The 26,793-nt window shown below is 46.1% G+C and overlaps 2 protein-coding genes across 5 annotated transcripts in view; one reads left to right on the top strand and one right to left on the bottom strand.

Annotated features, from left to right (window-relative positions):
• Positions 1 to 26,793, bottom strand: part of LOC142099920 (uncharacterized) — a 263,337-nt gene that overhangs the window by 49,062 nt on the left and 187,482 nt on the right. The window lies entirely within an intron of this gene.
• Positions 163 to 10,256, top strand: MON1A (MON1 vesicular trafficking associated A). Of its 2 annotated transcripts, none has more exons than XM_075183894.1 (7): positions 163 to 303; positions 2,325 to 2,483; positions 4,154 to 4,270; positions 4,360 to 4,812; positions 6,075 to 6,840; positions 7,888 to 8,035; positions 8,315 to 10,256. In XM_075183894.1, exons 3-7 carry the CDS (start codon positions 4,174 to 4,176, stop codon positions 8,453 to 8,455), a joined length of 1,605 nt encoding a protein of 534 aa, XP_075039995.1. In that variant the 5' UTR covers positions 163 to 303; positions 2,325 to 2,483; positions 4,154 to 4,173; the 3' UTR covers positions 8,456 to 10,256. The 2 variants fall into 2 exon arrangements, with proteins under 2 accessions (XP_075039995.1, XP_075039994.1); XM_075183893.1 differs by having other exon boundaries at positions 164 to 303; positions 4,133 to 4,270.

Raw genomic sequence — 26,793 nt, 5'->3', positions numbered from 1 at the left:
GCCGGGAAGTGTAGTTTTAGCAGAGGAGAGGCGATGGGGTCGCTGAGCATTGCATGCTGGGAGTTGTGGTTGCTCTGTTCCCAGGCGTGGTCCTATGCAGAGCCCATATGTCTGTTATAATTACCTATAAACACCTCTCTGAGGGCACTGAGCAGCTATCATGCCATGATTGTATGTAAGCACTACAGGTCCCAGCATGTTATCTAGAGCCTGAGAATCTGGCATATCATTCTGAAGCTTGTATAGTGCTACAACAGGTGCACGTAGTACAGAGCTCCTCATCCTTCATGTACACCCTCAGGGGTAAATATTTACTAAGTGTCACCTATTGTGTGTCAGTTCATCCCGAGTGCCCCCTATAGTGTGTCACTTCATCCCGAGTGCCCCCTATTGTGTGTCACTTCATCCCGAGTGCCGCCTATTGTGTGTCGGTTCATCCCGAGTGCCCCCTATTGTGTGTCACTTCATCCCGAGTGCCCCCTATAGTGTGTCAGTTCATCCCGAGTGCCCCCTATTGTGTGTCAGTTCATCCCGAGTGCCCCCTATAGTGTGTCAGTTCATCCCGAGTGCCCCTATAGTGTGTCACTTCATCCCGAGTGCCCCCTATTGTGTGTCACTTCATCCCGAGTGCCCCCTATAGTGTGTCACTTCATCCCGAGTGCCCCCTATAGTGTGTCATTTCATCCCGAGTGCCCCCTATTGTGTGTCACTTCATCCCGAGTGCCCCCTGTTGTGCGTCACTTCATCCGAGTGCCCCCTATAGTGTGTCTGTTCATCCCGAGTGCCCCCTATTGTGTGTCAGTTCATCCCGAATGCCCCCTATAGTGTGTCAGTTCATCCCGAGTGCCCCCTATTGTGTGTCACTTCATCCCGAGTGCCCCCTGTTGTGTGTCACTTCATCCCGAGTGCCCCCTATAGTGTGTCGGTTCATCCCGAGTGCCCCCTATAGTGTGTCACTTCATCCCGAGTGCACCCTATAGTGTGTCACTTCATCCCGAGTGCCCCCTATTGTGTGTCACTTCATCCGAGTGCCCCCTATAGTGTGTCACTTCATCCCGAGTGCCCCCTATAGTGTGTCACTTCATCCCGAGTGCCCCCTATAGTGTGTCAGTTCATCCCGAGTGCCCCCTATTGTATGTCTATTCATCCCGAGTGCCCCCTATAGTGTGTCACTTCATCCCGAGTGCCCCCTATTGTGTGTCAGTTCATCCCGAGTGCCCCCTATTGTATGTCTGTTCATCCCGAGTGCCCCCTATAGTGTGTCACTTCATCCCGAGTGCCCCCTATTGTGTGTCGGTTCATCCCGAGTGCCCCCTATAGTGTGTCACTTCATCCCGAGTGCCCCCTATTGTGTGTCGGTTCATCCCGAGTGCCCCCTATAGTGTGTCACTTCATCCCGAGTGCCCCCTATAGTGTGTCACTTCATCCCGAGTGCCCCCTATAGTGTGTCACTTCATCCCGAGTGCCCCCTATAGTGTGTCGGTTCATCCCGAGTGCCCCCTATTGTGTGTCACTTCATCACGAGTGCCCCCTATTGCGTGTCGGTTCATCCCGAGTGCCCCCTATAGTGTGTCGGTTCATCCCGAGTGCCCCCTATAGTGTGTCATTTCATCCCGAGTGCCCCCTGTTGTGTGTCAGTTCATCCCGAGTGCCACTATTGTGTGTTCACTTCATCCCGAGTGCCGCCTATTGTGTGTCGGTTCATCCCGAGTGCCCCCTATTGTGTGTCACTTTATCCCGAGTGCCCCCTATTGTGTGTCGGTTCATCCCGAGTGCCCCCTATTGTGTGTCTGTTCATCCCGAGTGCCCCCTATTGTATGTCTGCTCATCCCGAGTGCCCCCTATTGTGTAGGTTTATCACAAGTAGTGCACATTTATTCCAAAGTCCTCAGAATGTGTGGAAGTATTTTTAAGTAACTCTGCATCTTTAAATGTATAAAAAATATCCCTATTATGTGATTATGTTCTCTTGATTACTTAAACATTAAACTTTTTATGTGGTGGAAGTATCCCCGGGGGTAAAAGTAGCACAGGTGGAAAAACTGTGACATACTGAGATAATGACTATAATGATTGGTCTACAGATTGTAAACTGCGAGCAGTGTCCTCTTTGCCTGTCTGTTAATACCCAGTCTTGTTTTATTACTGTGTCCCCCTATTGTAAAGCTCTGCAGAATATGCCAGCTCTATATAAAGAAATGTTAGTAATAATAATAATAATAATAATATATTCATGTAGTATGTTCCTCACATGTATCTGGACGTCTCCCCTTTATACAAATTGTTACATCTCACAATGATGATTCTATTTCTCTAAACTGCAGGCTTAGTACAGTGACTGTACCAGAAAACTACAATCCCCACAATGCAGCAGAGAACTCACTGACCTCACTGTACTCTGTGTATATGGGAGCAGAGGTAGTAAGCAGTAGCGTGGAGTCCTGAGTGTCCCTCAGTAATGTGAGCTAAGGGAACACAGCCAGGTAAGAGGATGAATGAGGAAACACAGCCAGCGGCATTATCAATAGGTGTCCTCTATCTAACCCTACAATGTATATATCATGTGTCTTTCTCTGATTGTCCCCAAGTATGACATCATGTTACACTGTGATCATACAGACGGTCTGAGCTTTGTTACACTGTGATCATACAGACGGTCTGAGCTTTGTTACACTGTGATCATACAGATGGTCTGAGCTATGTTACACTGTAATGTTACACTGTGATCATACAGATGGTCTGAGCTATGTTACACTGTGATCATACAGACGGTCTGAGCTATGTTACACTGTAATGTTACACTGTGATCATACAGACGGTCTGAGCTATGTTACACTGTAATGTTACACTGTGATCATACAGACGGTCTGAGCTTTGTTACACAGTGATCATACAGATGGTCTGAGCTTTGTTACACAGTAATGTTACACAGTGATCATACAGACGGTCTGAGCTTTGTTACACTGTAATGTTACACAGTGATCATACAGAAGGTCTGAGCTATGTTACACTGTAATGTTACACTGTGATCATACAGACGGTCTGAGCTATGTTACACTGTGATCATACAGATGGTCTGAGCTATGTTACACTGTAATGTTACACAGTGATCATACAGACGGTCTGAGCTATGTTACACTGTAATGTTACACTGTGATCATACAGACGGTCTGAGCTATGTTACACTGTAATGTTACACTGTGATCATACAGACGGTCTGAGCTTTGTTACACAGTAATGTTACACAGTGATCATACAGACGGTCTGAGCTTTGTTACACTGTAATGTTACACAGTGATCATACAGACGGTCTGAGCTATGTTACACTGTAATGTTACACAGTGATCATACAGATGGTCTGAGCTATGTTACACTGTGATCATACAGATGGTCTGAGCTATGTTACACAGTAATGTTACACAGTGATCATACAGACGGTCTGAGCTATGTTACACTGTGATCATACAGACGGTCTGAGCTATGTTACACAGTAATGTTACACTGTGATCATACAGACGGTCTGAGCTGTGTTACACTATGATCATAGAGACGGTCGGAGGATATAATTTTGGGGTGACTAGGGTGATTAAGAGCTCCCCACTGCATGTTCTTTCTGATAGGATCACTTGTTCTATGTTGTACAGTTATCGGCAGCATTTCTACCCTTCATGATGACAGTTTTCATAATTGTAAACAGAGGACTCACACTATATAGCTACACTACATCTCAAAATGTTTTCTACCAAGCACACACTTAACATCAGCCAGTGTTCACCAGTTACCCCACTTAAGTTTTCCAAACACTTCCTTAAATGTATACCAGGTACTGTATTATATCTACAAGTGTGAACCAAGGTCAACACCATTATATCTGTACATGTTCTTTTTTCCCCAGCTTAAAACAGAGCACTTAGCTTACTATGAAATATATAATTTAACAGTATCCATTTGGCTGCAATTTAAATAGGGTGCAGTACCCCCTTGCAGCCTGTAAGTGGCGCTCTGTTCTTTGTTATCTATTGACAGCCTCTTGTTCTAGCTGAACCCTATAGAAAGCACAGTGGTATGTGATGTACGATGTATGTACTATGATGAGACATTTACCTGTAACCTGGTTGTGATGATTCTACAGAACTCATGACTTCTGATGTAGATAAGAAGCCACAATGGGAGATGGGGATGTCTACAGCAGCTCTACCTCTCTCAGTTGAACAAGGAAATGAGCGGTCTGAGAGCCCGGCCCCTGTCCTGACCCAGGGAACAGAACCAGGTGAGCGGAGGTCCTAGTTCATAGCACTGGACACGTTCTACTCACACTTTGCCAGTTTGGTTTTGTAACTTGTGCTCTGTTGTCCTCAGGAGCCATCCAAGATGAAGCAATGTTTGTCCATGCTCAGTCCTATGAAGATCTCACTGGAGAGATGGAGGGTCCTGTCCCTGGGAGTCCAGGACCAGAGGGTCACGTGGAGATCAGCAGTATGGAACAGATAAGTGAGGACTTCAGCAAGCTCAGCACTCAGCTGAGTGTAAGTTCCCTGCAGAGCGATGAGGAGCACAGGGATATTACACCTGACCAAGGACAGAAGGACTTCCCACGACCCTTAAGCCAAGAAGGAGATGGCGATGGCGTTTTCAGGACTCTGGATGACTGGTATCAGCACCAAAAACATGTCTTTGTTCTGAGTGAAGCAGGAAAGCCGGTGTATTCTCGCTATCGGTCAGAGGAGGCGCTCTCGAACACAGCCGGGGTTATGATGGCGCTTGTGTCATTTCTTGAGTCGGACAAGAATGCCATCCGGTCCATCCACGCAGGTCCACAAATAGAAATCATGTTTTTTTTGGCTTATTTTAGGGGTGTCAGGTATATGGTACATTTAGCCTGTTCTTTGGGTTTTTCTCTGTGGCACAATGAGGGAAACATTGACTGCAGCTGTATAAGAATTACTTCATTGTGGCAGTTTGCATAGAACCATTTCTTATGATACAACAAAAAACAACAAGTTTTACGCTGATCTCACAGTATTTTCAAGAATATTATACATGTAGCTGATTTGTTAAATAGATATAAGATGAAGATTTTTGTTTAAAATAATTTAAAGTCTTTTGTCTTCAATTGTGTCCTAAAGGGGTTGTTCACATTTTGACATCCACCTCCTCATCTTAATACTGCCCCCATTATAGCAGACCCCCTGCCCCCACCTCTCAGCGCAGTGTGCGCAAGGTGAAGCAGAGACTTTTGGTGTTGGAGGCTGAGCTGGACCGGAGTACTGAACACTGCACTTATTGGCCAGAGACTGCAGCCGTCCAATCCGGTGGTGAGCTCAGTACACGCCTCCAGCCCTAACTGAATGCCCAAGCAGTGGTCTCCACTTCTCCTCCTGGTACATAGCGCTGTCTCAGGTTGACAACTTCTATATTCAAGATGATGGTTAAGAGCCCCCAACTTCCTTTCATTACTGGCCATATAATAACTTATCCTGGCCTTGTTTCTTTAAGATACTACTTATTTATTTAAACAATGATCCTCATTTTAGTAGACCTATCCTTAATCAAATAAAACCCCAACATATAGAAAATATGCGGGAGGCTTATGCTCCTATATGCAGTTATGCTCTTATTAAGGGTACTGCAAAGCCACCCACACTGCCCCATATAGCTTTATTGGACGGCTAAGGAGTCTTGTTAGCCATTTGTGGCTTACGTAGTGTGGTGGCGCTTACGTGACCCTCCACTATTTGCTCTATGTGATTTGATTTAGGAGGCGTCTACTGAAGAGGTGGATATCCTTTATAGAGTATATAAGGTAAATCAGAGCTGTTGCCTGGATCGGTAATGAACCTCTCAACTCAAATGACAAATTCATGTCTAGTAGCTTCCAAGAAATGGACACTGGTTTGAAGGAAATTGGGCAGAATTTGGGCTAAGTTGCTGCAGATGTATTTTCTGACTTCCAGGCTCCTAGAACCTGTGTTCTGTCAGCCTCGGCTGTCAATCCTCTCCTTCGTATGGGCAGAATGTTATGGTGAGATTTCAGGTTTTGCCCCAGCATTATAACATAGCTTTCTCTTTTACAGATGGTTACAAAGTGGTGTTTGTGCGACGTTCCCCTCTGGTATTAGTGTCTGTGTCGCACACACTTCAGTCAGAGCAGGAGATTGCTCAAGAGCTGCTCTATGTCTACTATCAGATTCTCAGCCTGGTCACAGGGACCCAGCTCCACCACCTCTTCCAGGAAAGACCCAGCTACGACCTGCGCCGGCTGCTCTCTGGCTCAGAGCGGATCACTGATAACTTGCTGGATTCCATGGATATTGATCCCAGCTTTCTTCTGGGCGCAGTGCGCTGTTTGCCTCTGGTGTCAGGCTTGAGGGATTCTGCCACAAACTGTCTCCAGCATGCCAAGGCCAAGAGCCTGGTCTTCTCAATCCTGATGTCCAGGAACCAGCTGGTTACTTTAGTAAGGAAGAAAGATCAATACCTGCACCCAATCGACCTCCATCTGCTTTTCAACCTGGTGACGTCATCTAGCTCTTTCAGGGAGGGTGAGGCCTGGACCCCTGTCTGTCTCCCCAAATTCAACTCATCTGGCTTCTTCCATGCTCATATCTCGTATCTGAGCCAGAACCCTGAGCTCTGCCTCCTCATGGTCTCCACTGATCGGGAGGACTTCTTCACAGCCTCTAACTGCAAGAGAAAGATAGTAGAGAGACTGGAGAAACGGGGGAGTTGGGGAGCATTGAAGGAAGCTGTGAGGAACCCGTCTTATGATGTTGCACAAGTTGGTATCCCAGAACTGAGACATTTTCTCTACAAATCAAAGAGCTCAGGTCTCTTCACTAGGTGAGAAAGATGGAAAGATGATGATACATGTATCTCCAGATCGGAGCAGGTAACACGCAGTGATCTATATATGGACGTAGTATTGTTCATTGAGGACCAAAGGAGATGTAGCTCAGCCTCAGTGATATGGCTGTGTGTTGTCTTCTAGGTTTAAGAGCCACTAATAACATTTGCATTATATATGGGCATCCAATACAGCTTTAGTCAGTCGTGTGGCTTCCACTCATTTGGCAGATATAATATACATTACAGTTACTATTCCAAGTACTTCTCATGACAGGTAAACAGCAATGTGGGGACGTATTTAAATGACCGGTAAAGCAGGTTAAAGTTCAGCGATTGCCATAGACGGACCGTTTTCTATTTTATTCTGTGACTCAATAATAAATACAAACCAGTGATAGATAAGTTATGTGCTCCTTGCTAATCACTTTCCTCCATTGCTGCCAGTAGCTCTAGTGTGGAATGAGGAGACAGATAGAGTAACATTCTAGAGTAGAGTAAAGAGAGGGGTTAACCTGTCACCTCGTCTTACCATGTAAATTATGAACTTTAATGTTTGAATGAACCCAATGAAGATTTAAATAAGCCAATGGGTTCATTTGAATCCAATATAATAAGCTATCCTGTAACAGTCACAAATATATGTAAACCGTTCCATACAATGGGAGGACTTAATGTGGAACCATCACCTAGACACAGTGCTAGCAGTAGCTTCTCAGTTCACTAGGAATCAGTATCATCATTGGGTGCTCCGATAATGCAGTCATTCTATCTCACGTGACCCAGTCTCCCAGCTTCTCCCCCTCCTCCTCTATACTCTGTCCTGATCCCTCCACAGATCTCCCCCAGAACCCTTCCTACTCACTGTGCCCCAATATATCTCCCAGCTTCCTATAATCCATCGTATTACTCTCACCATTCTCTTCTACAGTCTGTCCTGCCCACTCAGATCTCCCCGACCCCATCCTACTCACAGTACCTGTGTCCTCTGAACGTTACATAAAAGTCCATTCTAGTATTGATGATCATGTGATGTCTCCACAGTCCGGAGATGGCCACTCCCTATGACACAGATGGAGAAAGGAGGCGTCTGGTGGCCTTATACCAATATCTCCATGGCAGAGCGCACTGCAGCTCCCACCCACTCACAATGATCTACCACATGGGACCCCATGAGAACATCCTGGCCTGGGTGAGTAGCGGAGGGGGCATACCTGGTGTAATGAGTAAAGGGAGAGATCTGCTTTCCCGGGCACCAATATTCATAAATTACCCTGAATATAGTTCAGTTTGTTTTGTGTATAAGGAAATAACTGAGAGCCATTTTGTCGTAGCCATCAGCATGTATCGACGACCCCTGTGCTTTGTAGCTGTACTTACAGTAATCTCAGTAATCTATGGTGCAGAGAGGGCCGAGTGAGGGTCTGTGTCAGGACAAATGCCGCATTTTACCCTTTCTTACTCTCTGCAGGTGACAGAGGCATTTGAACTCTACGTTTGTTTCAGCCCATTGGGGACAAAGTCATTGGCTGTGAGCGGCATTTCCCGTCTGTTGCGCTGGATCCGCAAGGAAGAGGAACGTCTGTTTATCCTCAGCTCTCTGACATACTAACACTTTGATAATGAAACCCAAATATTGTCCTAATAACCAAAGATAGAGGAAGAGAAGAACAGAGTATGTTCCAGAATCCTCTACAGCAAAATATGTTTCTCTACACAGCAGCAGTTCCAAGTATACAGTATATCCCCCGTACAGCGCAGAGATACAGTATATCCCCCGTACAGCGCAGAGATACAGTATATCCCCCGTACAGCGCAGAGATACAGTATATCCCCCGTACAGCGCAGAGATACAGTATATCCACCGCACTGAGATACAGTATATCCCCCGTACAGTACGGAGATACAGTATATCCCCCGTACAGCGCAGAGATACAGTATATCACCCGTACAGCGCAGAGATACAGTATATCCACCGCACTGAGATACAGTATATCCCCCGTACAGTACTGAGATACAGTATATCCCCCATACAGTACTGAGATACAGTATATCCCTCATACAGCGCAGAGATACAGTATATCCCCCGTACAGCGCAGAGATACAGTATATCCCCCGTACTGAGATACAGTATATCCCCCATACAGTACTGAGATACAGTATATCCCCCGTACAGTACTGAGATACAGTATATCTCCCGTACAGTACTGAGATACAGTATATCCCCCGTACAGCGCAGAGATACAGTATATCCCCCGTACAGCGCAGAGATACAGTATATCCCCCGTACAGTACTGAGATACAGTATATCCCCCGTACAGTACTGAGATACAGTATATCCCCCGTACAGCGCAGAGATACAGTATATCCCCCATACAGTACTGAGATACAGTATATCCCCCGTACAGCGCAGAGATACAGTATATCCCCCGTACAGTACTGAGATACAGTATATCCCCCGTACAGCGCAGAGATACAGTATATCCCCCGTACAGTACTGAGATACAGTATATCCCCCGTACAGTACTGAGATACAGTATATCTCCCGTACAGTACTGAGATACAGTATATCCCCTGCACTGAGATATAGTATATTCCTCATACAGTACTGAGATACAGTATATCCCCCGTACAGTACTGAGATACAGTATATCCCCCGTACAGTACTGAGATACAGTATATCCCCTGCACTGAGATATAGTATATCCCCTGCACTGAGATATAGTATATCCCCCGTACAGTACTGAGATACAGTATATCCCACGTAAAGTACTAAGATACAGTATATCCCCCGCACTGAGATACAGTATATCCCCCATACAGTACTGAGATACAGTATATCCCCATACAGTACTGAGATACAGTATATCCCCCTCCCCCCGAGGATACATTTACAAAACCTTCCAGAACATTTGACATATCTGGACCTTCTTTCCTTATCGTATTGTATACCCTGTCTGTACTTGATGTATAAACTCTATGTAATATCCTCTCTGGATCTCTCCATAAATTGAATGATGATAAACACTACAGTACAGGCTCTATGACGCATTAATCAGGGATTACAGAACCAAAGACAGAATGATGTCATCAATGGATCCAATATGAAGAGAATTATTTCCCATAGGAATAACATACAGTGTAATTCCTGGGCACTGTTTAGTCATATATGTAACTGTTCTCACGCCCTGGTAATACACACGCGTGTTATTGTGCCTACCCACCCTTACACTATACAAATAAATGTGCACTATTATATCTTATAAAACACACAGCGGCTTTCCTCTTGTAACGCTCAGCATCTGTTTCTTAAGTAACGTGTTGTAGAGTTTAGAATTTATTATTATTGTCTTTTATTTGTGTCCGATGATCTCTTGTATGGGAAGTATATATAAAAGCAATGGTTTTATTTACCCAGTGGGTGTTTTTGTGCTATATTAGTACATGGTTTTACTGTAAGGACAGTAGTACAGACTGCCACTGGCTGCGCACTCCATGGGACTGGGAACCAGTGTTTCCCATTAGATGTGTCTTCCGGAGCTACAAGATCTCGGTAACACTAAGATTGCCGGGTGCAGCAGAAGACTTACAGAGGTTTATGTTCTATAGATGACTCAATACATCTAGTTTTATAAGTAATAACTTTTTGGACACCTTCTGATATCAGAAACTCAGCCCTGTTCCATATCTGTCCTGTGCATGTGACGCAGCCGTGTTCCCATGACCTGTTCATGTGATATGCAGCCGTGTTCCCATGTCCATGGTCCTTCCTGTGCATGTGATGCAGCCGTGTTCCTGTGTCCATGGTCCTTCCTGTGCATGTGATGCAGCCGTGTTCCTGTGTCCATGGTCCTTCCTGTGCATGTGACGCAGCCGTGTTCCCGTGTCCATGGTCCTTCCTGTGCGTGTTACGCAGCCGTGTTCCTGTGTCCATGGTCCTTCCTGTGCATGTGATGCAGCCGTGTTCCTGTGTCCATGGTCCTTCCTGTGCATGTGACACAGCCGTGTTCCCATGTCCATGGTCCTTCCTGTTCATGTGATATGCAGCCGTGTTCCCATGTCCATGGTCCTTCCTGTGCATGTGACGCAGCCGTGTTCCCTTGTCCATGGTCCTTCCTGGGCATGTGACACAGCCGTGTTCCCATGTCCATGGTCCTTCCTGTGCATGTGACACAGCCGTGTTCATGTGTCCATGGTCCTTCCTGTCCATGTGATGCAGCCGTGTTCCCATGTCCATGGTCCTTCCTGTGCATGTGACGCAGCCGTGTTCCCTTGTCCATGGTCCTTCCTGGGCATATGACACAGCCGTGTTCCTGTGTCCATGGTCCTTCCTGTGCATGTGATGCAGCCATGTTACTGTGTCCATGGTCCTTCCTGTGCATGTGATGCAGCCATGTTACTGTGTCCATGGTCCTTCCTGTGCATGTGATGCAGCCGTGTTCCCTTGTCCATGGTCCTTCCTGTTCATGTGATATGCAGCCGTGTTCCCATGTCCATGGTCCTTCCTGTGCATGTGACACAGCCGTGTTCCTGTGTCCATGGTCCTTCCTGTGCGTGTTACGCAGCCACGTTCCTGTGTACATGGTCCTTCCTGTGCGTGTTACGCAGCCGCGTTCCTGTGTCCATGGTCCTTCCTGTGCGTGTTACGCAGCCACGTTCCTGTGTACATGGTCCTTCCTGTGCATGTTACGCAGCCACGTTCCTGTGTACATGGTCCTTCCTGTGCGTGTTACGCAGCCACGTTCCTGTGTACATGGTCCTTCCTGTGCGTGTTACGCAGCCACGTTCCTGTGTACATGGTCCTTCCTGTGCGTGTTACGCAGCCACGTTCCTGTGTACATGGTCCTTCCTGTGCGTGTTACGCAGCCGCGTTCCTGTGTCCATGGTCCTTCCTGTGCGTGTTACGCAGCCACGTTCCTGTGTACATGGTCCTTCCTGTGCGTGTTACGCAGCCGCGTTCCTGTGTCCATGGTCCTTCCTGTGCGTGTTACGCAGCCACGTTCCTGTGTACATGGTCCTTCCTGTGCATGTTACGCAGCCACGTTCCTGTGTACATGGTCCTTCCTGTGCGTGTTACGCAGCCACGTTCCTGTGTACATGGTCCTTCCTGTGCGTGTTACGCAGCCACGTTCCTGTGTACATGGTCCTTCCTGTGCGTGTTACGCAGCCGCGTTCCTGTGTCCATGGTCCTTCCTGTGCGTGTTACACAGCCGTGTTTCTGGAATCTGGAACTGTTCATGAAGAGCTCAACCCCGGAACCTGAATCCAGGCACACAGAACTGGAACCCACTAATGGGAACTAATGAGACCAGCAGGTAAATGTATCAAGCTGAGTTTTCCAGCGGGTTTGAAAATCCAAACAGATTCTAGCTATCATTTATTTAGTACATTCTACAAAATGACAGCTCAAATCTGATTGGTTGCTATAGGCAACATCTCTACTTTTAAAACCCACCGGAAAACTCAGCTTGATACATTTACCCCCGGGTGGTGAATTTAGGCCCACCTCCCAATACACCCCCGCCCCCCCCCCCTCTTGCCTCCCCATACACCCCTCTCCCCCCTCCTGCCTCCCCATTTACCCCTGCCCCCCTCCTGCCTCCCCATACACCCCCGCCCCCCCTCCTGCCTCCCCATACACCCCCGCCCCCCCTCCTGCCTTCGTCAGCCACACTGCCCCCCCAATTCATTACCTCAAAGTAAAACTAGTCTGCTGAGTACAATGGACTTATCACATTTCCTTTTGTCTGCTGTGACATGTTCTTTCACTTATTGTATACGGTGTTTATGATTCATTTCCTGTATATTGTCTGCTGATCTTTCATAAATAAATATTTAAAAAAAATAATTTAAAAGACATTGGAATATTTTCCTCAAAATCCCTGAGATAGGTCCCACGTTACCCTCTAATTCTTCTGTCATTCATAAAAATCTGCAAATCGCAAATGTAAACTAGCACCTAGTTCAATTAGGGATATTCCAGACAGGAGACCACCACTATATGGCTACACCTGCAGCTGGTCTGCTATAATATCACCCAGCCCTTTCCTGAATGAGTCCTCCTAGCTTGGTGTCATTGGAGGACTGATCCTGGAGCCCAGATGAGCGATCTCCGAGATCGGGGGCTCAAAACTGATTCATCTTCTAAACAAATCTTTTTTTTGATACAAATGTTTCAGAGCAATTATCCAGCAATGTTTACGCTGTGTCTTGTTACTTCTCGCAGTGAAGAGAAACAGGGGATTTATTGCTAAGCTAAATACTGAGAAACCATTTTCCTACAGTTCCACTATTAATTAGGAAAATGATTCTGCAGTAACGGGGTTAGAGCTGGTGGTGGTTCTCCTGTCGTGTCCTTATCTGATGAGAGACATCTTGCTATGGTGCAATATCACTAAGATCATACTGTGGGTACGTAAAGATAAATATATCAGACAGTTCACAAATCAAAATCCATTTATGTATCCAGTGTTCTCTGTGTGTGAGAATCTCAGACTGCGACATCTATCTATCTATCTATCTGTCTATTTTATTAGACAACTCTGCACAATCTCAGCAGAACAGAACAGGGCTCCTATATACAATACTTATTGCTCTGGATAGTTTTTGACGTACCCGCTGATATAGCAATACAATAATGTAAAATCGTAGCTATAAGTGTTACTGAAATAAATAAATCTCAGATGTTTAATTGCTGAAGAAACAACAGGACAATGAAATACAATTTTGTAAGATTCATTCTGTGTCCCTCAAAAACAAGCAAACACTTTTCTATTTAAAATTTAGCATTTCCTGCCGGAGCATCTCTTGGAATCAGCGATTACCACATATGCCATTAAACTCTAAGGCTAGTGTTTTATCTTTGTCTTGTGCTCTTCATTATGGTCTTTGTAGAGCTCCTAAGTCTGAACATTGGAGGCAAATGAGGAGAATAGAGATAAACTGCTGGCAGAACAGCCGGTTCCTCTGCGCAGTGTTTGAGTCCAGGGGGTATATTTACTGAACTGCGGGTTTGAAAAGTGGAGATGTTGCCTATAGCAGAGTCTATCTGTCATTTTGTAGAATGTACTAAATAAATGATAACTAGAATCTAATTGGTTGCTATAGGCAACATCTCCACCTTTCAAACCCACAGTTTAGTAAATATACCCCTGATGTTGCTTCCCTGCTCCTCACTGTATTTATTCTGCATTTTGTGGCATTTAGAACCTATTAATAAATCTGTGACAATGGCGGCCAGTCGTCCTGCCCTGTGGTGAAGTTTGAATTTCCTGCAGAACAAAAATAATTGGGGGAATTCTGTCAGAAAAACATGCAAAATTCTCAACCCAATCCAACATGAGGTGAATTATCCGGGGAATAACCCCGGTGCTGAGGCTTCTCTGACAGCTATGAAGTCTGTCCTCAGATGATGTTAGTTTTTAAGACTAGTGTAGAAAAGAAAAGCTTTTCTCTGCTTGTTAAATCGGGTCACATCACAGACCCATAGAAGTGGGGGATGCAGTGACCAGTGTTGGACACAGGAGATATCTATGATTTCTTCTGCTTTAACCCACTGAAAAATGTGACAGGGCGAAAAATCCTTCCTGATTTGGCAATGACATAACTTCCCTGGATCAACCATCCCACAGTATCCTCTGCAGCAGATACTAATGGAAGGAAAGGCATTATGGGTAGCAGCGGGATAGGAAATAGTTTTAGGTTTAACATAAGGACTAGGATTAGAATTTTACAGTATATTAAAATGAACGTTAATCCAGCAGATGTTAGGGGTTTACTCTGCGCAGCGTTAGTCGAGGCCCCGAGTGGAACGTGTTCTTGGCTGTGACTGAATGATGAACTTGTGAAGTGTGAGACATCTGCTTTCTGCAGTACATAAACCATCATACCGTATAGTCAGCACCATAAACCATGGACTGGGAGCCGCGGGATACATTCCAGGAAGACCGGTTATGTGACAAAATAAGGAGCGAGCGATCACCGTCTCACTAACCATTAGGAATCTTATATTCCCCCTGTCGTGTCTGTCTTATGTGACATCCAGAATCTACAGCGTGACTGTTACGTGCTCTGTTTTCATATAAGAGCAACATTTACAGTATTAGAACAGACTATTTGTGACTGTAGAAACTTTGGCCATTTTGGACTTTTCATATTGTTGATGCTGCAAACTCCTCTCTTGCATTGATCACTAGTTGCAGATATGAATAACATAAAATCCATTCCTTACTATGGGATTTGAACCCTCTATCGCTCTAACAAGAACCACAATACCCTACAGAGCGCACTCTGCTGGGATCTAGCACTAATACCTCACCTTGTTTTGGAACTTTTAAATAGGGATGCAAAAACCATGATACCTATTAGGTAGAAATCGGACAAGCCCCTTCTACCAGTCATGCTGAGTCACCTATACTGAGTTCGGATGGCTTACGGTGAAAGATTCTGATGAGTACCAATCTCAGATTGAGGCCCCCCTCAAAATTCAAGTTTTTTTTATTATTAAACAGCGGTACCAATCATGTATTGCTGCAATGTACCATGTGTCACTCACCGGACCGTGAGTGCCTCTGCGCTGGTGCGTGGCTCCCTAGCCTTCCTGCCGGCACCTATCCTGAACCGCGGCCGTCCGCCATCCTGATGGTCTGCGCATGCGCAGCTCCCAAGAACTCTTGTGACTGTTGCTTTTAATCCAAATTGGTTGATCAGGCAACTCCCTATTTAAGGCACCTGTGTGCATTACCTCATTGCCTGATCTTGGAGTCTCATTCCCTGTGAGTCTCTGAAGGTGTTCCCTGTGTTCTACTAGTGTCTTCAGTTTCCTGCTGATTCCTGATCTACTCATCGCTGGTTTCCATACCCGCTACTATCTCCTGTGTACTACTAGTATCTTCAGTTCCTGTGGATTCCCTGTGCTACTCCTCGCTGGTTTCCATACCTCCTACAGTCTTCTGTTTCCTGCTTGTGTCCTCAGCTGGACTCTGATTACCGGATCTACTCACCTGTGGTTCCTACACTCGTCTCTGCCGTCCAGCGTCTCTGCAGTTCCTGCATCTCCCTGTGGACAGACTGTTCTACTGAATAGCGGTATGCCTATCTGTTATTGACTTTCTACGTTTACTCTGCATATCCGCTAGGACAAGTTTTCACGCTCAGCAGCGGTATCCATTCCCGCTATAGACTGTTATTGTTACGCTGCATACCTGTTTGGAATTAACTGTACTACTCAGTCGTTCTATGCATAACTGTGATTGACTATCCATTATTGGCCTGCATATCTGTGCTGAGTAAGTCTCTACCAAGCAGCGCCACACATACCGTTATATAGACTTTGTTGGATACGCTGCATACCTATTGGGATCAAGTTCCTCTGTGCTCTCAGTGTCTGCATCCTATTATCTTTGTATGCTTCCACTCATCAACACTTGTACTCATCCTCACCTATTAAGCAGTGGTACAACTTGCTATATGCAGACCCAGGGCCGGATTTACCGCTAGGCAACCTAGGCACCTGCCTAGGGCCTAGCGGCTCTGGGGGGGCACAGCTGGGGGGGACAGGAGTAAATAAAAAAAAAAAAAAAAAAAAAAATTCGGCCCCTCCCCCGACTCGCGGGGGGAGGGGGTGCCGCGAGTCGGGGGAGGGGGGGTGCCGCGAGTCGGAGGAGGGGGGGTCGGGTGCCGCGAATCGGGTCCCGGCAGCCTCTTCTCCTCTCAGTGATAGAGAGAGGAGGAGAGGCTGCCGGGACCCGACGAGCGATCACGTGACTCTTTCTCTTTTTTTTTTTTTTTTTTTACATCTGGACTGACGGAGGAGGAGCAGCGCGCAATAGAAAGGTAAGTAAAACAAGGGACAGAAGTGGTGATGGTGAAGGGGCACAGAAGTGGTGATGGTGAAGGGGCACAGAAGTGGTGATGGTGAAGGGGCACAGAAGTGGTGATGGACACAGAGGTGGTGAAGGGGCACAGAAGTGGTGATGGTGAAGGGGCACAGAAGTGGTGATGGTGAAGGGGCACAGAAGTGGTGATGGTGAAGGGGCACAGAAGTGGTGATGGTGATGGGCACAGAGGTGGTGAAGGGCACAGAGATGGTGATTGGCACAGAAGTGGTGATGGTGATTGGCACAGAAGTGGTGATGGTGAAGGGCACAGAGGTGGTGATGGTGAAGGGCACAGAGATGGTGATTGGCATAGAAGTGGTGATGGGCACAGAGGTGGTGATGGTGAAGGGCACAGAGGTGGTGATGGTGAAGGGGCACAGAATTGGTGATGGTGATTGGCACAGAGGTGGTGATGGTGAAGGGCACAGAGGTGGTGATGGTGATTGGCACAGAAGTGGTGATGGTGAAGGGCACAGAGGTGGTAATGGGCACAGAGGTGGTGATGGTGATTGGCACAGTGGTGGTGATGGTGATTGGCACAGAGGTGGTGATGGTGATGGGCACAGAGGTGATGGTGAAAGGGCACATGTGATATTGTGAAGGGGCAAAAGTGACAATGAAGGGGCACAGTGTGATGATAGAGGGACAAAAGTGACAAGAGCACATACTTGGATTTATGCGTATTATTTTTGCAAACAACTTAAGTAAATATTTCTGCCCTGACTTCAATATTTATTATGTTGTTTTGACCCAACTACTTAAAAAAACGGGACTGCTTGGTAATTATTTAGGGGTGCCTTTTTCTGCAGCAGGGTGGCCTTGCTCTTTTCACATGTTAGGTACGCCCCCAAAGATGCAAGCCACGCCCTCACCTCCTTTGGCGGCGTGCCGTCGCTGCGCGGCGGCACATGCTTTCATACTTTCATATCTACTTAACTATAGGGGTATATGGTAGGCATGCGGCGGCACATGCTTTCACTTCTACGTAACTATAGGGGTATATGGTAGGCTGCAAAAATTTAGTGCTATGGATTGTTGCAGGGAGGGGCCCCAAAAACAGTATCCTGCCTAGGGCCCTATGAGGTCTTAATCCGGCTCTGCGCAGACCACTGACTTCCCCGCTACCTACCTGCACCTGGACAAGTCTTCTCACTATAAGCAGTGGTACAACTTGCTATACACAGACCACTGACTTCCCCGCTACCTACCTGCACCTGGACAAGCCTCTTCACCATAAGCAGTGGTACAACTTGCTGTACGCAGACCACTGACTTCCCTGCTACCTTCCTGCATCTACTCACGTCCATCCTGATCTCCGTGTTCAAATCTGCCTTTCCATTATATCAGCTAGTCGCTGATTCTTTGACCAAAGATTGCTGCAAGTCACTGACTTTCCTATTATTCATTGGCATTCTCTCTTCATCTGCTGTGATATTTGTTCCGCTAGTCACCCCACTACCAGAGGACCGTTGTGTGAGCTTCACTACTCTGGTAAGCCCAGTCATCTGGTGAATTCCTGGGCAAGACTCCTAGTGCCTGTGACAGTAAGATCAGGCCATGACAGACCCAGGATCGGAACCAACAGCTAAAGAGATGCTGCAGTATCTCGTCACCCGAATCGAACAACAAGATGTTCGCCAACAACAGTTGTTGCAATATTGTCAGGCTTTAGCCTCCCAAGGAACCCCTGTGCAAAATGTAGCAGCAACCGTTGATCTTCCAGTATCTCCATCTCCTTCCCCAGTGCCATCCCAGGTGTCCATCGCTTCCACGCTACACCTGCCTACTCCTTCTAAATATGATGGAGATCCCAAAACCTGTAGGGGCTTTCTTAATCAATGCTCCGTTCATTTTGAACTTCAACCTCATAACTTCTCTACTCATCGTTCCAAAGTGGCCTACCTCATCTCTTTGTTTTCCGGACAGGCTCTCGCATGGGCCTCCCCTCTGTGGGAAAGAAATGACCCTTTATTGCAAGATAGTGCCTTGTTTATTTCTACGTTTCAAAGTATTTTTGACGAACCTGGTCGTGTTATCTCTGCAGCTTCCAGTATCCTCCGACTACGCCAAGGATCTCGGACTGTGGCTCAGTATGTCATTCAATTTCGGATACTTGCCTCTAAACTTCAGTGGAACACTGAGGCACTGATCGCCGCCTTCTGGCAGGGGCTTTCCGATAAAATTAAAGACGCACTGACCTCTCAAGAGTTACCCTCCTCCTTGGATGATTTGATTTCCCTTTGCCATCGTCTAGACATGAGATTTCGTGAGAGAGATTCCGAGAGAATAACTTCCTGCAAAGCGCCTCTTCGCTCAGTATCTCAAGTTCGTCATTCTCCACCTCCAGTAGAACCTATGGAGCTAGGTCGCTCTAAACTGACATCTGAGGAGAGAGAACGAAGAGTGAAAAATAGACTCTGTATCTATTGCGCTGACTCTACTCACATGCTGAACTCATGCCCTAGGAAGTCGGGAAATGCCAGGCCCTAACCAGTTCTGGAGAGGTAAGGTTAGGGTCCCTGGAGTCCTCTCCATGTTCTACGAATGTGAAAGTTTGTGCTTTTGATGTCACCGTTTCCTTTGCTACCAAATCCTTTGTCTCTCAAGCACTTATAGATTCTGGAGCTGCTGGAAATTTTATCTCTAGTTCCCTAGTGAATCAATGGTCTCTACCAGTGATTTCCTTAAAGGTTCCCATTGCCGTTACTGCTATTGATGGATCACGTATAATTAATGGTCTCATTACTCAAAGTACATCTCCACTGACTCTTCAAATTGGAGCCTTACACCAAGAAAAAAATTCTTTATTGATCCTTCCTGTTACTACCAGTCCCATCGTACTAGGCCTTCCATGGCTTCAACTTCATTCCCCTCAGATTGACTGGAACACTCCTCAAGTCACTTCCTGGGGTCCCGAATGTCGTCATCGTTGTCTCTCTCAAGTTGTTCCACTCAAAATACAGCAGTCGTCCATTTCACCATGTCCACCGGGCCTCCCTCCTCAGTATGCTTCCTTTTTCGGATGTGTTCGATAAGGTTCAGTCAGAATGCCTTCCTCCTCATCGGGCATGGGATTGTCCGATTGACTTACAACCCGGCAAGAGTCCTCCTAGGGGCCGTGTGTATCCAATTTCATTACCTGAGACTCAAGCAACATCTGAGTATATTAAGGAGAACCTCCAGCGAGGATTTATCTGACCTTCTACCTCTCCCGCTAGAGCGGGGTTCTTTTTCGTAAAGAAGAAAGATGGATCATTACGTCCCTGTATAGATTTTCGTGGACTCAATGCCATTACCATCAAAAATCGGTACCCTATTCCGTTAATTACTGAACTTTTCGATCGCATTAAGGGAGCCCGGATCTTTACCAAGTTGGATCTTCGAGGTGCCTATAATTTAATCCGGATCTAGTCCGGAGACGAATGGAAGACAGCTTTTAACACCAGGGATGGCCACTATGAATATCTTGTTATGCCCTTCGGGTTGTGTAACGCCCCCGCTGTCTTCCAAGGTTTCGTGAATAAGATCTTTTCCGGGACTTGCTGTATGTCTGTGTCGTCGTCTATCTGGACGACATATTAATTTTTTCCCAGGATCTGCCCACTCATCATCAACATGTGGCAGAGTTCCTTTCAAGACTCCGAAGAAATTCTTTATTTTGCAAACTAGAGAAATGTTCATTCGAGTTATCCCAGATTCCATTCCTGGGATACATTGTGTCCGGAGTCGGTCTTAAGATGGATCCAGAAAAGGTGAACGCTGTATTACGTTGGCCCCAGCCAACTACTCTCCGAGCAATCCAACGCTTTTTAGGATTTGCAAATTATTACAGACGCTTCATTCAAGGGTTTTCGTCCATTGCCTCTCCTATAGTGGCCCTGACCCACAAGGGGGCTAATACTAAACAGTGGTCCTCCGAGGCCCTTCAAGCTTTTCAGTCTCTCAAAGAGTCCTTCTCTTCTGCTCCTGTTCTTCGACAGCCTGATGTGACGCTTCCCTTCTTCCTAGAGGTAGACGCCTCTAATGTTGGCTTAGGGGCCATATTATCCCAAAGATCGGAGCAACAAAAATTCCATCCTTGTGCCTTTTATTCCCAAGGTCTTCTACCCGCGGAGAGGAATTATACCATCGGGGACAAGTAGTTGTTGGCCATAAAAGCAGCATTAGAGGAATGGAGATATCTACTGGAGGGAGCTCGTCATCCTGTAACTATTTTTACGGATCACAAAAACCTGTCATATTTACAGTCAGCTCAATGTTTGAATCCCCGTCAAGCAAGATGGTCTCTTTTCTTTTCCCGTTTTGAACTTATTATAACCTTCAAACCGGCTGCCAAAAATAAAAAAGCAGACGCCCTGTCTCGGGCATTCGTGACGTCTACAGACGTTGAAGGTGGTCCTAACCATTCTATATTAGATCCCAAGTGTGTGTCTCTGGCCACTTCATCTACCAAGGTGCTACCATTTGGGAGAACCCTCGTGCCTCCATCTCTTAGGAGGAAAATATTGTCTTGGTTCCATTCTTCACATTTTTCTGGACATTCGGGTGAACGCAAGACCTTAGAAATCCTTTCTCGAAGCTACTGGTGGCCCTCTATGAGGAAAGATGTCAAAGACTTTGTGGCCGCTTGTGAGCTGTGTTCCCAGTTTAAAACTCCCCGCAGAACACCAGCGGGATTACTACAACCACTACCCATTCCTTCCAAACCTTGGACCCATATTAGTATGGACTTTGTCACCGATCTTCCTCCAAGTAAAAAGTGTAATACCATCTGGGTAGTGGTGGATCGATTTTCGAAAATGGCACATTTCGTTCCTTTGACCGGTTTACCTTCTTCATCTACTCTGGCTGATCATTTTATCAAAGAGATTTTCCGAATTCATGGATGTCCTTCTGAGATTGTTTCGGATAGGGGAGTGCAATTCGTTTCCAGATTCTGGCGAGCCCTTTGTAAGACCTTGGGTATTCGGTTATCACTCTCATCTTCCTACCATCCTCGATCAAACGGACAGACCGAGAGAGTCAATCAAGATCTTGAAACTTTTATTAGGATGTTCTCCTCAGCCAACCAAGACAACTGGGTAGATTTACTCCCATGGGCTGAATTCGCCCATAACAACATGTATCACGAGTCATCTTCAAGAAGTCCATTCTTTGTGGTTTACGGTCACCATCCGTCTTTCCCGGAATTTCCTGCCCTCTCTCCCACCCAAGTTCCTGCTGTGGAGACTGTTTGTCAGACCTTCAAAGATATCTGGTCTCAGGTCAAAACCTGTTTAAAAAAGACATCTGCCAGATACAAGTCCTTTGCGGATAAAAAGAGGCAGGCTATTCCACCACTAAAGATTGGAGATCGTGTATGGCTTTCTACCAAAAATATTCGCTTCAAGGTTCCATCTATGAAGTTTGCTCCTCGTTTCATTGGTTCATATAGGATCATTCAAGTGATAAATCCAGTCTGCTTCAAACTTCTACTACCCAAGAACCTTCGTATCTCCAACACCTTCCATGTGTCATTACTCAAGCCTTTTATCATCAACCATTTCTCTGTTCCTCCTTCAGCACCTCGGCCAGTTCAAGTTCATCAAGAGGAGGAGTTTGAGATCACTCATATATTAGACGCAAAAATTTTGCGAGGAGTTCTTTCTTTTTCTTGTGCACTGGAAGGGCTTTGGCCCAGAGGAGCGTTCCTGGATCCGGGCTGATGATCTCAACGCCCCAGCTCTTCTAAAAAAATTCTATGCCAAGAATCCGGGCAAACCCGGCTCCATGTGTTCTGTGCCCACCTTTAAAAGGGGGGGTACTGTCACTCACCGGACCGTGAGTGCCTCTGCGCTGGTGCGTGGCTCCCTAGCCTTCCTGCCGGCACCTATCCTGAACAGCGGCCGTCCGCCATCCTGATGGTCTGCGCATGCGCAGCTCCCAAGAACTCTTGTGACTGTTGCTTTTAATCCAAATTGGTTGATCAGGCAACTCCCTATTTAAGGCACCTGTGTGCATTACCTCATTGCCTGATCTTGGAGTCTCATTCCCTGTGAGTCTCTGAAGGTGTTCCCTGTGTTCTACTAGTGTCTTCAGTTTCCTGCTGATTCCTGATCTACTCATCGCTGGTTTCCATACCCGCTACTATCTCCTGTGTACTACTAGTGTCTTCAGTTCCTGTGGATTCCCTGTGCTACTCATCGCTGGTTTCCATACCTGCTACAGTCTTCTGTTTCCTGCTTGTGTCCTCAGCTGGACTCTGATTACCGGATCTACTCACCTGTGGTTCCTACACTCGTCTCTGCCGTCCAGCGTCTCTGCAGTTCCTGCATCTCCCTGTGGACAGACTGTTCTACTGAATAGCGGTATGCCTATCTGTTATTGACTTTCTACGTTTACTCTGCATATCCGCTAGGACAAGTTTCCACGCTCAGCAGCGGTATCCATTCCCGCTATAGACTGTTATTGTTACGCTGCATACCTGTTTGGAATTAACTGTACTACTCAGTCGTTCTATGCATAACTGTGATTGACTATCCATTATTGGCCTGCATATCTGTGCTGAGCAAGTCTCTATCAAGCAGCGCCACACATACCGTTATATAGACTTTGTTGGATACGCTGCATACCTATTGGGATCAAGTTCCTCTGTGCTCTCAGTGTCTGCATCCTATCATCTTTGTATGCTTCCACTCATCAACACTTGTACACATCCTCACCTATTAAGCAGTGGTACAACTTGCTATACGCAGACCACTGACTTCCCCGCTACCTACCTGCACCTGGACAAGTCTTCTCACTATAAGCAGTGGTACAACTTGCTATACGCAGACCACTGACTTCCCCGCTACCTACCTGCACCTGGACAAGCCTCTTCACCATAAGCAGTGGTACAACTTGCTATACGCAGACCACTGACTTCCCCGCTACCTACCTGCACCTGGACAAGCCTCTTCACCATAAGCAGTGGTACAACTTGCTGTACGCAGACCACTGACTTCCCTGCTACCTTCCTGCATCTACTCACGTCCATCCTGATCTCCGTGTTCAAATCTGCCTTTCCATTATATCAGCTAGTCGCTGATTCTTTGACCAAAGATTGCTGCAAGTCACTGACTTTCCTATTATTCATTGGCATTCTCTCTCCATCTGCTGTGATATTTGTTCCGCTAGTCACCCCGATACCAGAGGACCGTTGTGTGAGCTTCACTACTCTGGTAAGCCCAGTCATCTGGTGAATTCCTGGGCAAGACTCCTAGTGCCCGTGACACTATGCTTGAGCTGATCTCAGAGCCCCGGTGTAGACCCCCCTATTTCCTTGCACCAGCAGCCTAACGCTGCCGGAGAATGGAGGAAGTGCGGGCACACACAGAGTGTTTTCATATCAACACCAGAGAGGCGTCAGCTGGATCCCAATGGAATTGACCAGTAATGCCAACCTGAGCTTTGCTTTTAGAGTTTAATATATGTCCTAATGCCACTGTCCCCATAGAGATCTATAGAATGGCGGTAAGTGCTGGTAATTAGGCTAATTGCAGAGAAATCTATGACCTCTCTACCATTAACCCTTTCATAATTAAGAAAAAGGGGTGAAAACGCCCTTTCTCTGCATTCACTCTTCACCACTTTCTGCTGCCACCAGGAGCTGGAAGTTGGAGAACTGATGACTAGGAGTAATATGCAGTAATATGATCCCAGGTACATACCTCAACCATCCACAGACTGGAAAACGCATCAACATTAAAGATTGTCTTACCCGTGCCAGTGCCCATGTGACTTACCACATAAAATGCCTGTGTGACTTGGTGTATGTGGGTAAGAAGGATCGTCCTATGAGAGGACACAAAGCAATCTGTAGGTCACGTATGAGATCAGCAGTAAATCAGACCAGCGTGTGGCGAGGACACATGGCCGCGGCGTCCCAGACCTCCCTGCTGAGCGAGTAACTGGTGGAGTCCGTACTATAGACTTAAGACCTATATACCTATTGGTAGTCTTGGTTTGTTGTTTTTATTTGTCTAAGTACAGTGGCCTTTGTGGCTATGATATTGTACTAGTATTGGTCTATACATATGATTGGGGATTTACTGACACATTTGTACAAATCCTTTGTTGTTACCATGTTCTATACAATGTGAGAAGTAAGATGACACCGCCCGGCGCTATTTAATCTAATATAGATTAGTCCTGTAAACTTGTTTATAATTAAAGAGTGTATGGTAAAATAGAGGCATATATATTTAGATTGTTCCCATATGTGTCACTCTGACGTCTCTCAGTATCACCAGTAAGTCCCCACACGTTACATCTTCTTCAGGTGACTCTCACCTGACGCACTGGCCACTCAGCTGATCTCAACGTTCATTATCACATGACCTACGCTCAGTTGTTCAGTGTATTGTAAAACATCTAATAGCCCCAGATATCTAGGGTTACATATATATAGTCCATATAGGAAAATAGTTAAGGAGGTGGAAGAGATGGCTAGTTGGAAACATCAGGAATTATCATATTACAGATTTGCAAACCTTATTAATATCATTATATTTCCCAAACTCTTATGTCCTTTGTGGATGATTTATAGGGAATCTGGGAAATTTATAAGGCAAAATAAGCACTCTAGAATAATTCAGATTAAATTATAGTATCATGTTCCTAAAGGATGGATTTCCTAAATATAAAACGTTAGAACAACACAGTAATACTTTTGCACATTCATATACAAGAAATTCCCACTTAAGTCCTTGAGGATCCCGCATTGCTGTCTTCTTGGAAGATTTAGCAAATTTTGCAGCTTAAATGAAGTCTTACCACTCGTCGCTTAGTGTTTCTTCCATTGATAGGAAGATCCATGGTCAGGCTTCCTATCTGGTGCGTGCTGAACCCAGGTCCCATAGTGAACGCCAGACACCACCCAACATTCCTGGCTCTTACTGTCTGGATGGCGGGACATTCCCACCCAAATGGGGACATTTGCAAACCTCACAACATTACAATCATGAAATCAAAACAAAATAAGCCCTGCCCAATCCAATCTAAACTCCACCAATTTATTGGCAAATTAATGAAAAGCTCCACCCACTTTAGGTTAAGAACTGCCCCTTTTACAGCCCACGAATCGGGATGTCCCACTACGATCTGGGCAGTTGGGAGATATGAGTTGTACGGTGTCTTCTGCTCTAAAGGGATGTAGAGATATGTAATGTCCTTATGGAGTTATGATGATGAATGACACCGACTCAGCCAATCAGAGAGGACTTCCCACACTGGCCGCTACTGATTGGTGGAGCTGATACTGATCCTCCTGGTCACTTGAGCCAGTTTCATGCAGTGTCTCAGCATATATTAAGGTTTTTAGATCTTTGGGCTCAGCTGCCGATGATAATTCCTGTTACATTCAGGAGTTTAATAAAATGGTAAAGGAGGGGTGCCAGGTGTATATTCTTCAATTACATTGTTTTTAACCCTGTGTTTTTATGTCTTTATTTTTCCTACTGCAGCTGTTGTGGAACTACAAGTTCCATCCTGCACTGTCTGCCAAAGCTTGCTGGGAGATGTAGTGTCACATGGTGGCCTCCATCTCACCCACACCCCCAGACCTAGAGGCAGGCAAGGAAGGGGGGTTGGACTACTTCTCTCCCCACAGTGCACATTCACAGTTCTACCTAATGTCCCATCACTCACGTTCACATCTTTAGAAGTTCATACTATTGGGATTTTCAACCCCATTCTCTACGCGTGTTACAGAGATCTATTGCCCCGCAGAACCACACCCACAATTTATTGAACATTTTTCTCCCTGGCTATTTCATTGGTTATCTAGTGACATCCCCAACATCACCCTGGGTGATTTCAACACCCCCATCGTTAATCCACATTCCACTTGTGCCTCCAAACTACTCTCTCTAACCTTCTCCCTCAGCCTCTCCCAGTGAGTTGAACCCTCTGCTCATCGGGGGTGGTCACTGCCTTGATCTTGTTTTCTCTAGACTATGTTTAGTTTCTGATTTTCTTAACACGCCTTTCCCCCATCGGATCATCACCTTATCAACTGCAAGATCGCCCCAAGTACTGTAACCTCTCTGCTGTC

This window comes from Mixophyes fleayi, chromosome 8, assembly GCF_038048845.1.
Source record: "Mixophyes fleayi isolate aMixFle1 chromosome 8, aMixFle1.hap1, whole genome shotgun sequence".
Classification (NCBI taxonomy): Eukaryota; Metazoa; Chordata; class Amphibia; order Anura; family Limnodynastidae; genus Mixophyes; species Mixophyes fleayi.
Note: the sequence above shows the minus strand (reverse complement) of the source record. Positions and strands in the feature narration are given on the sequence as shown.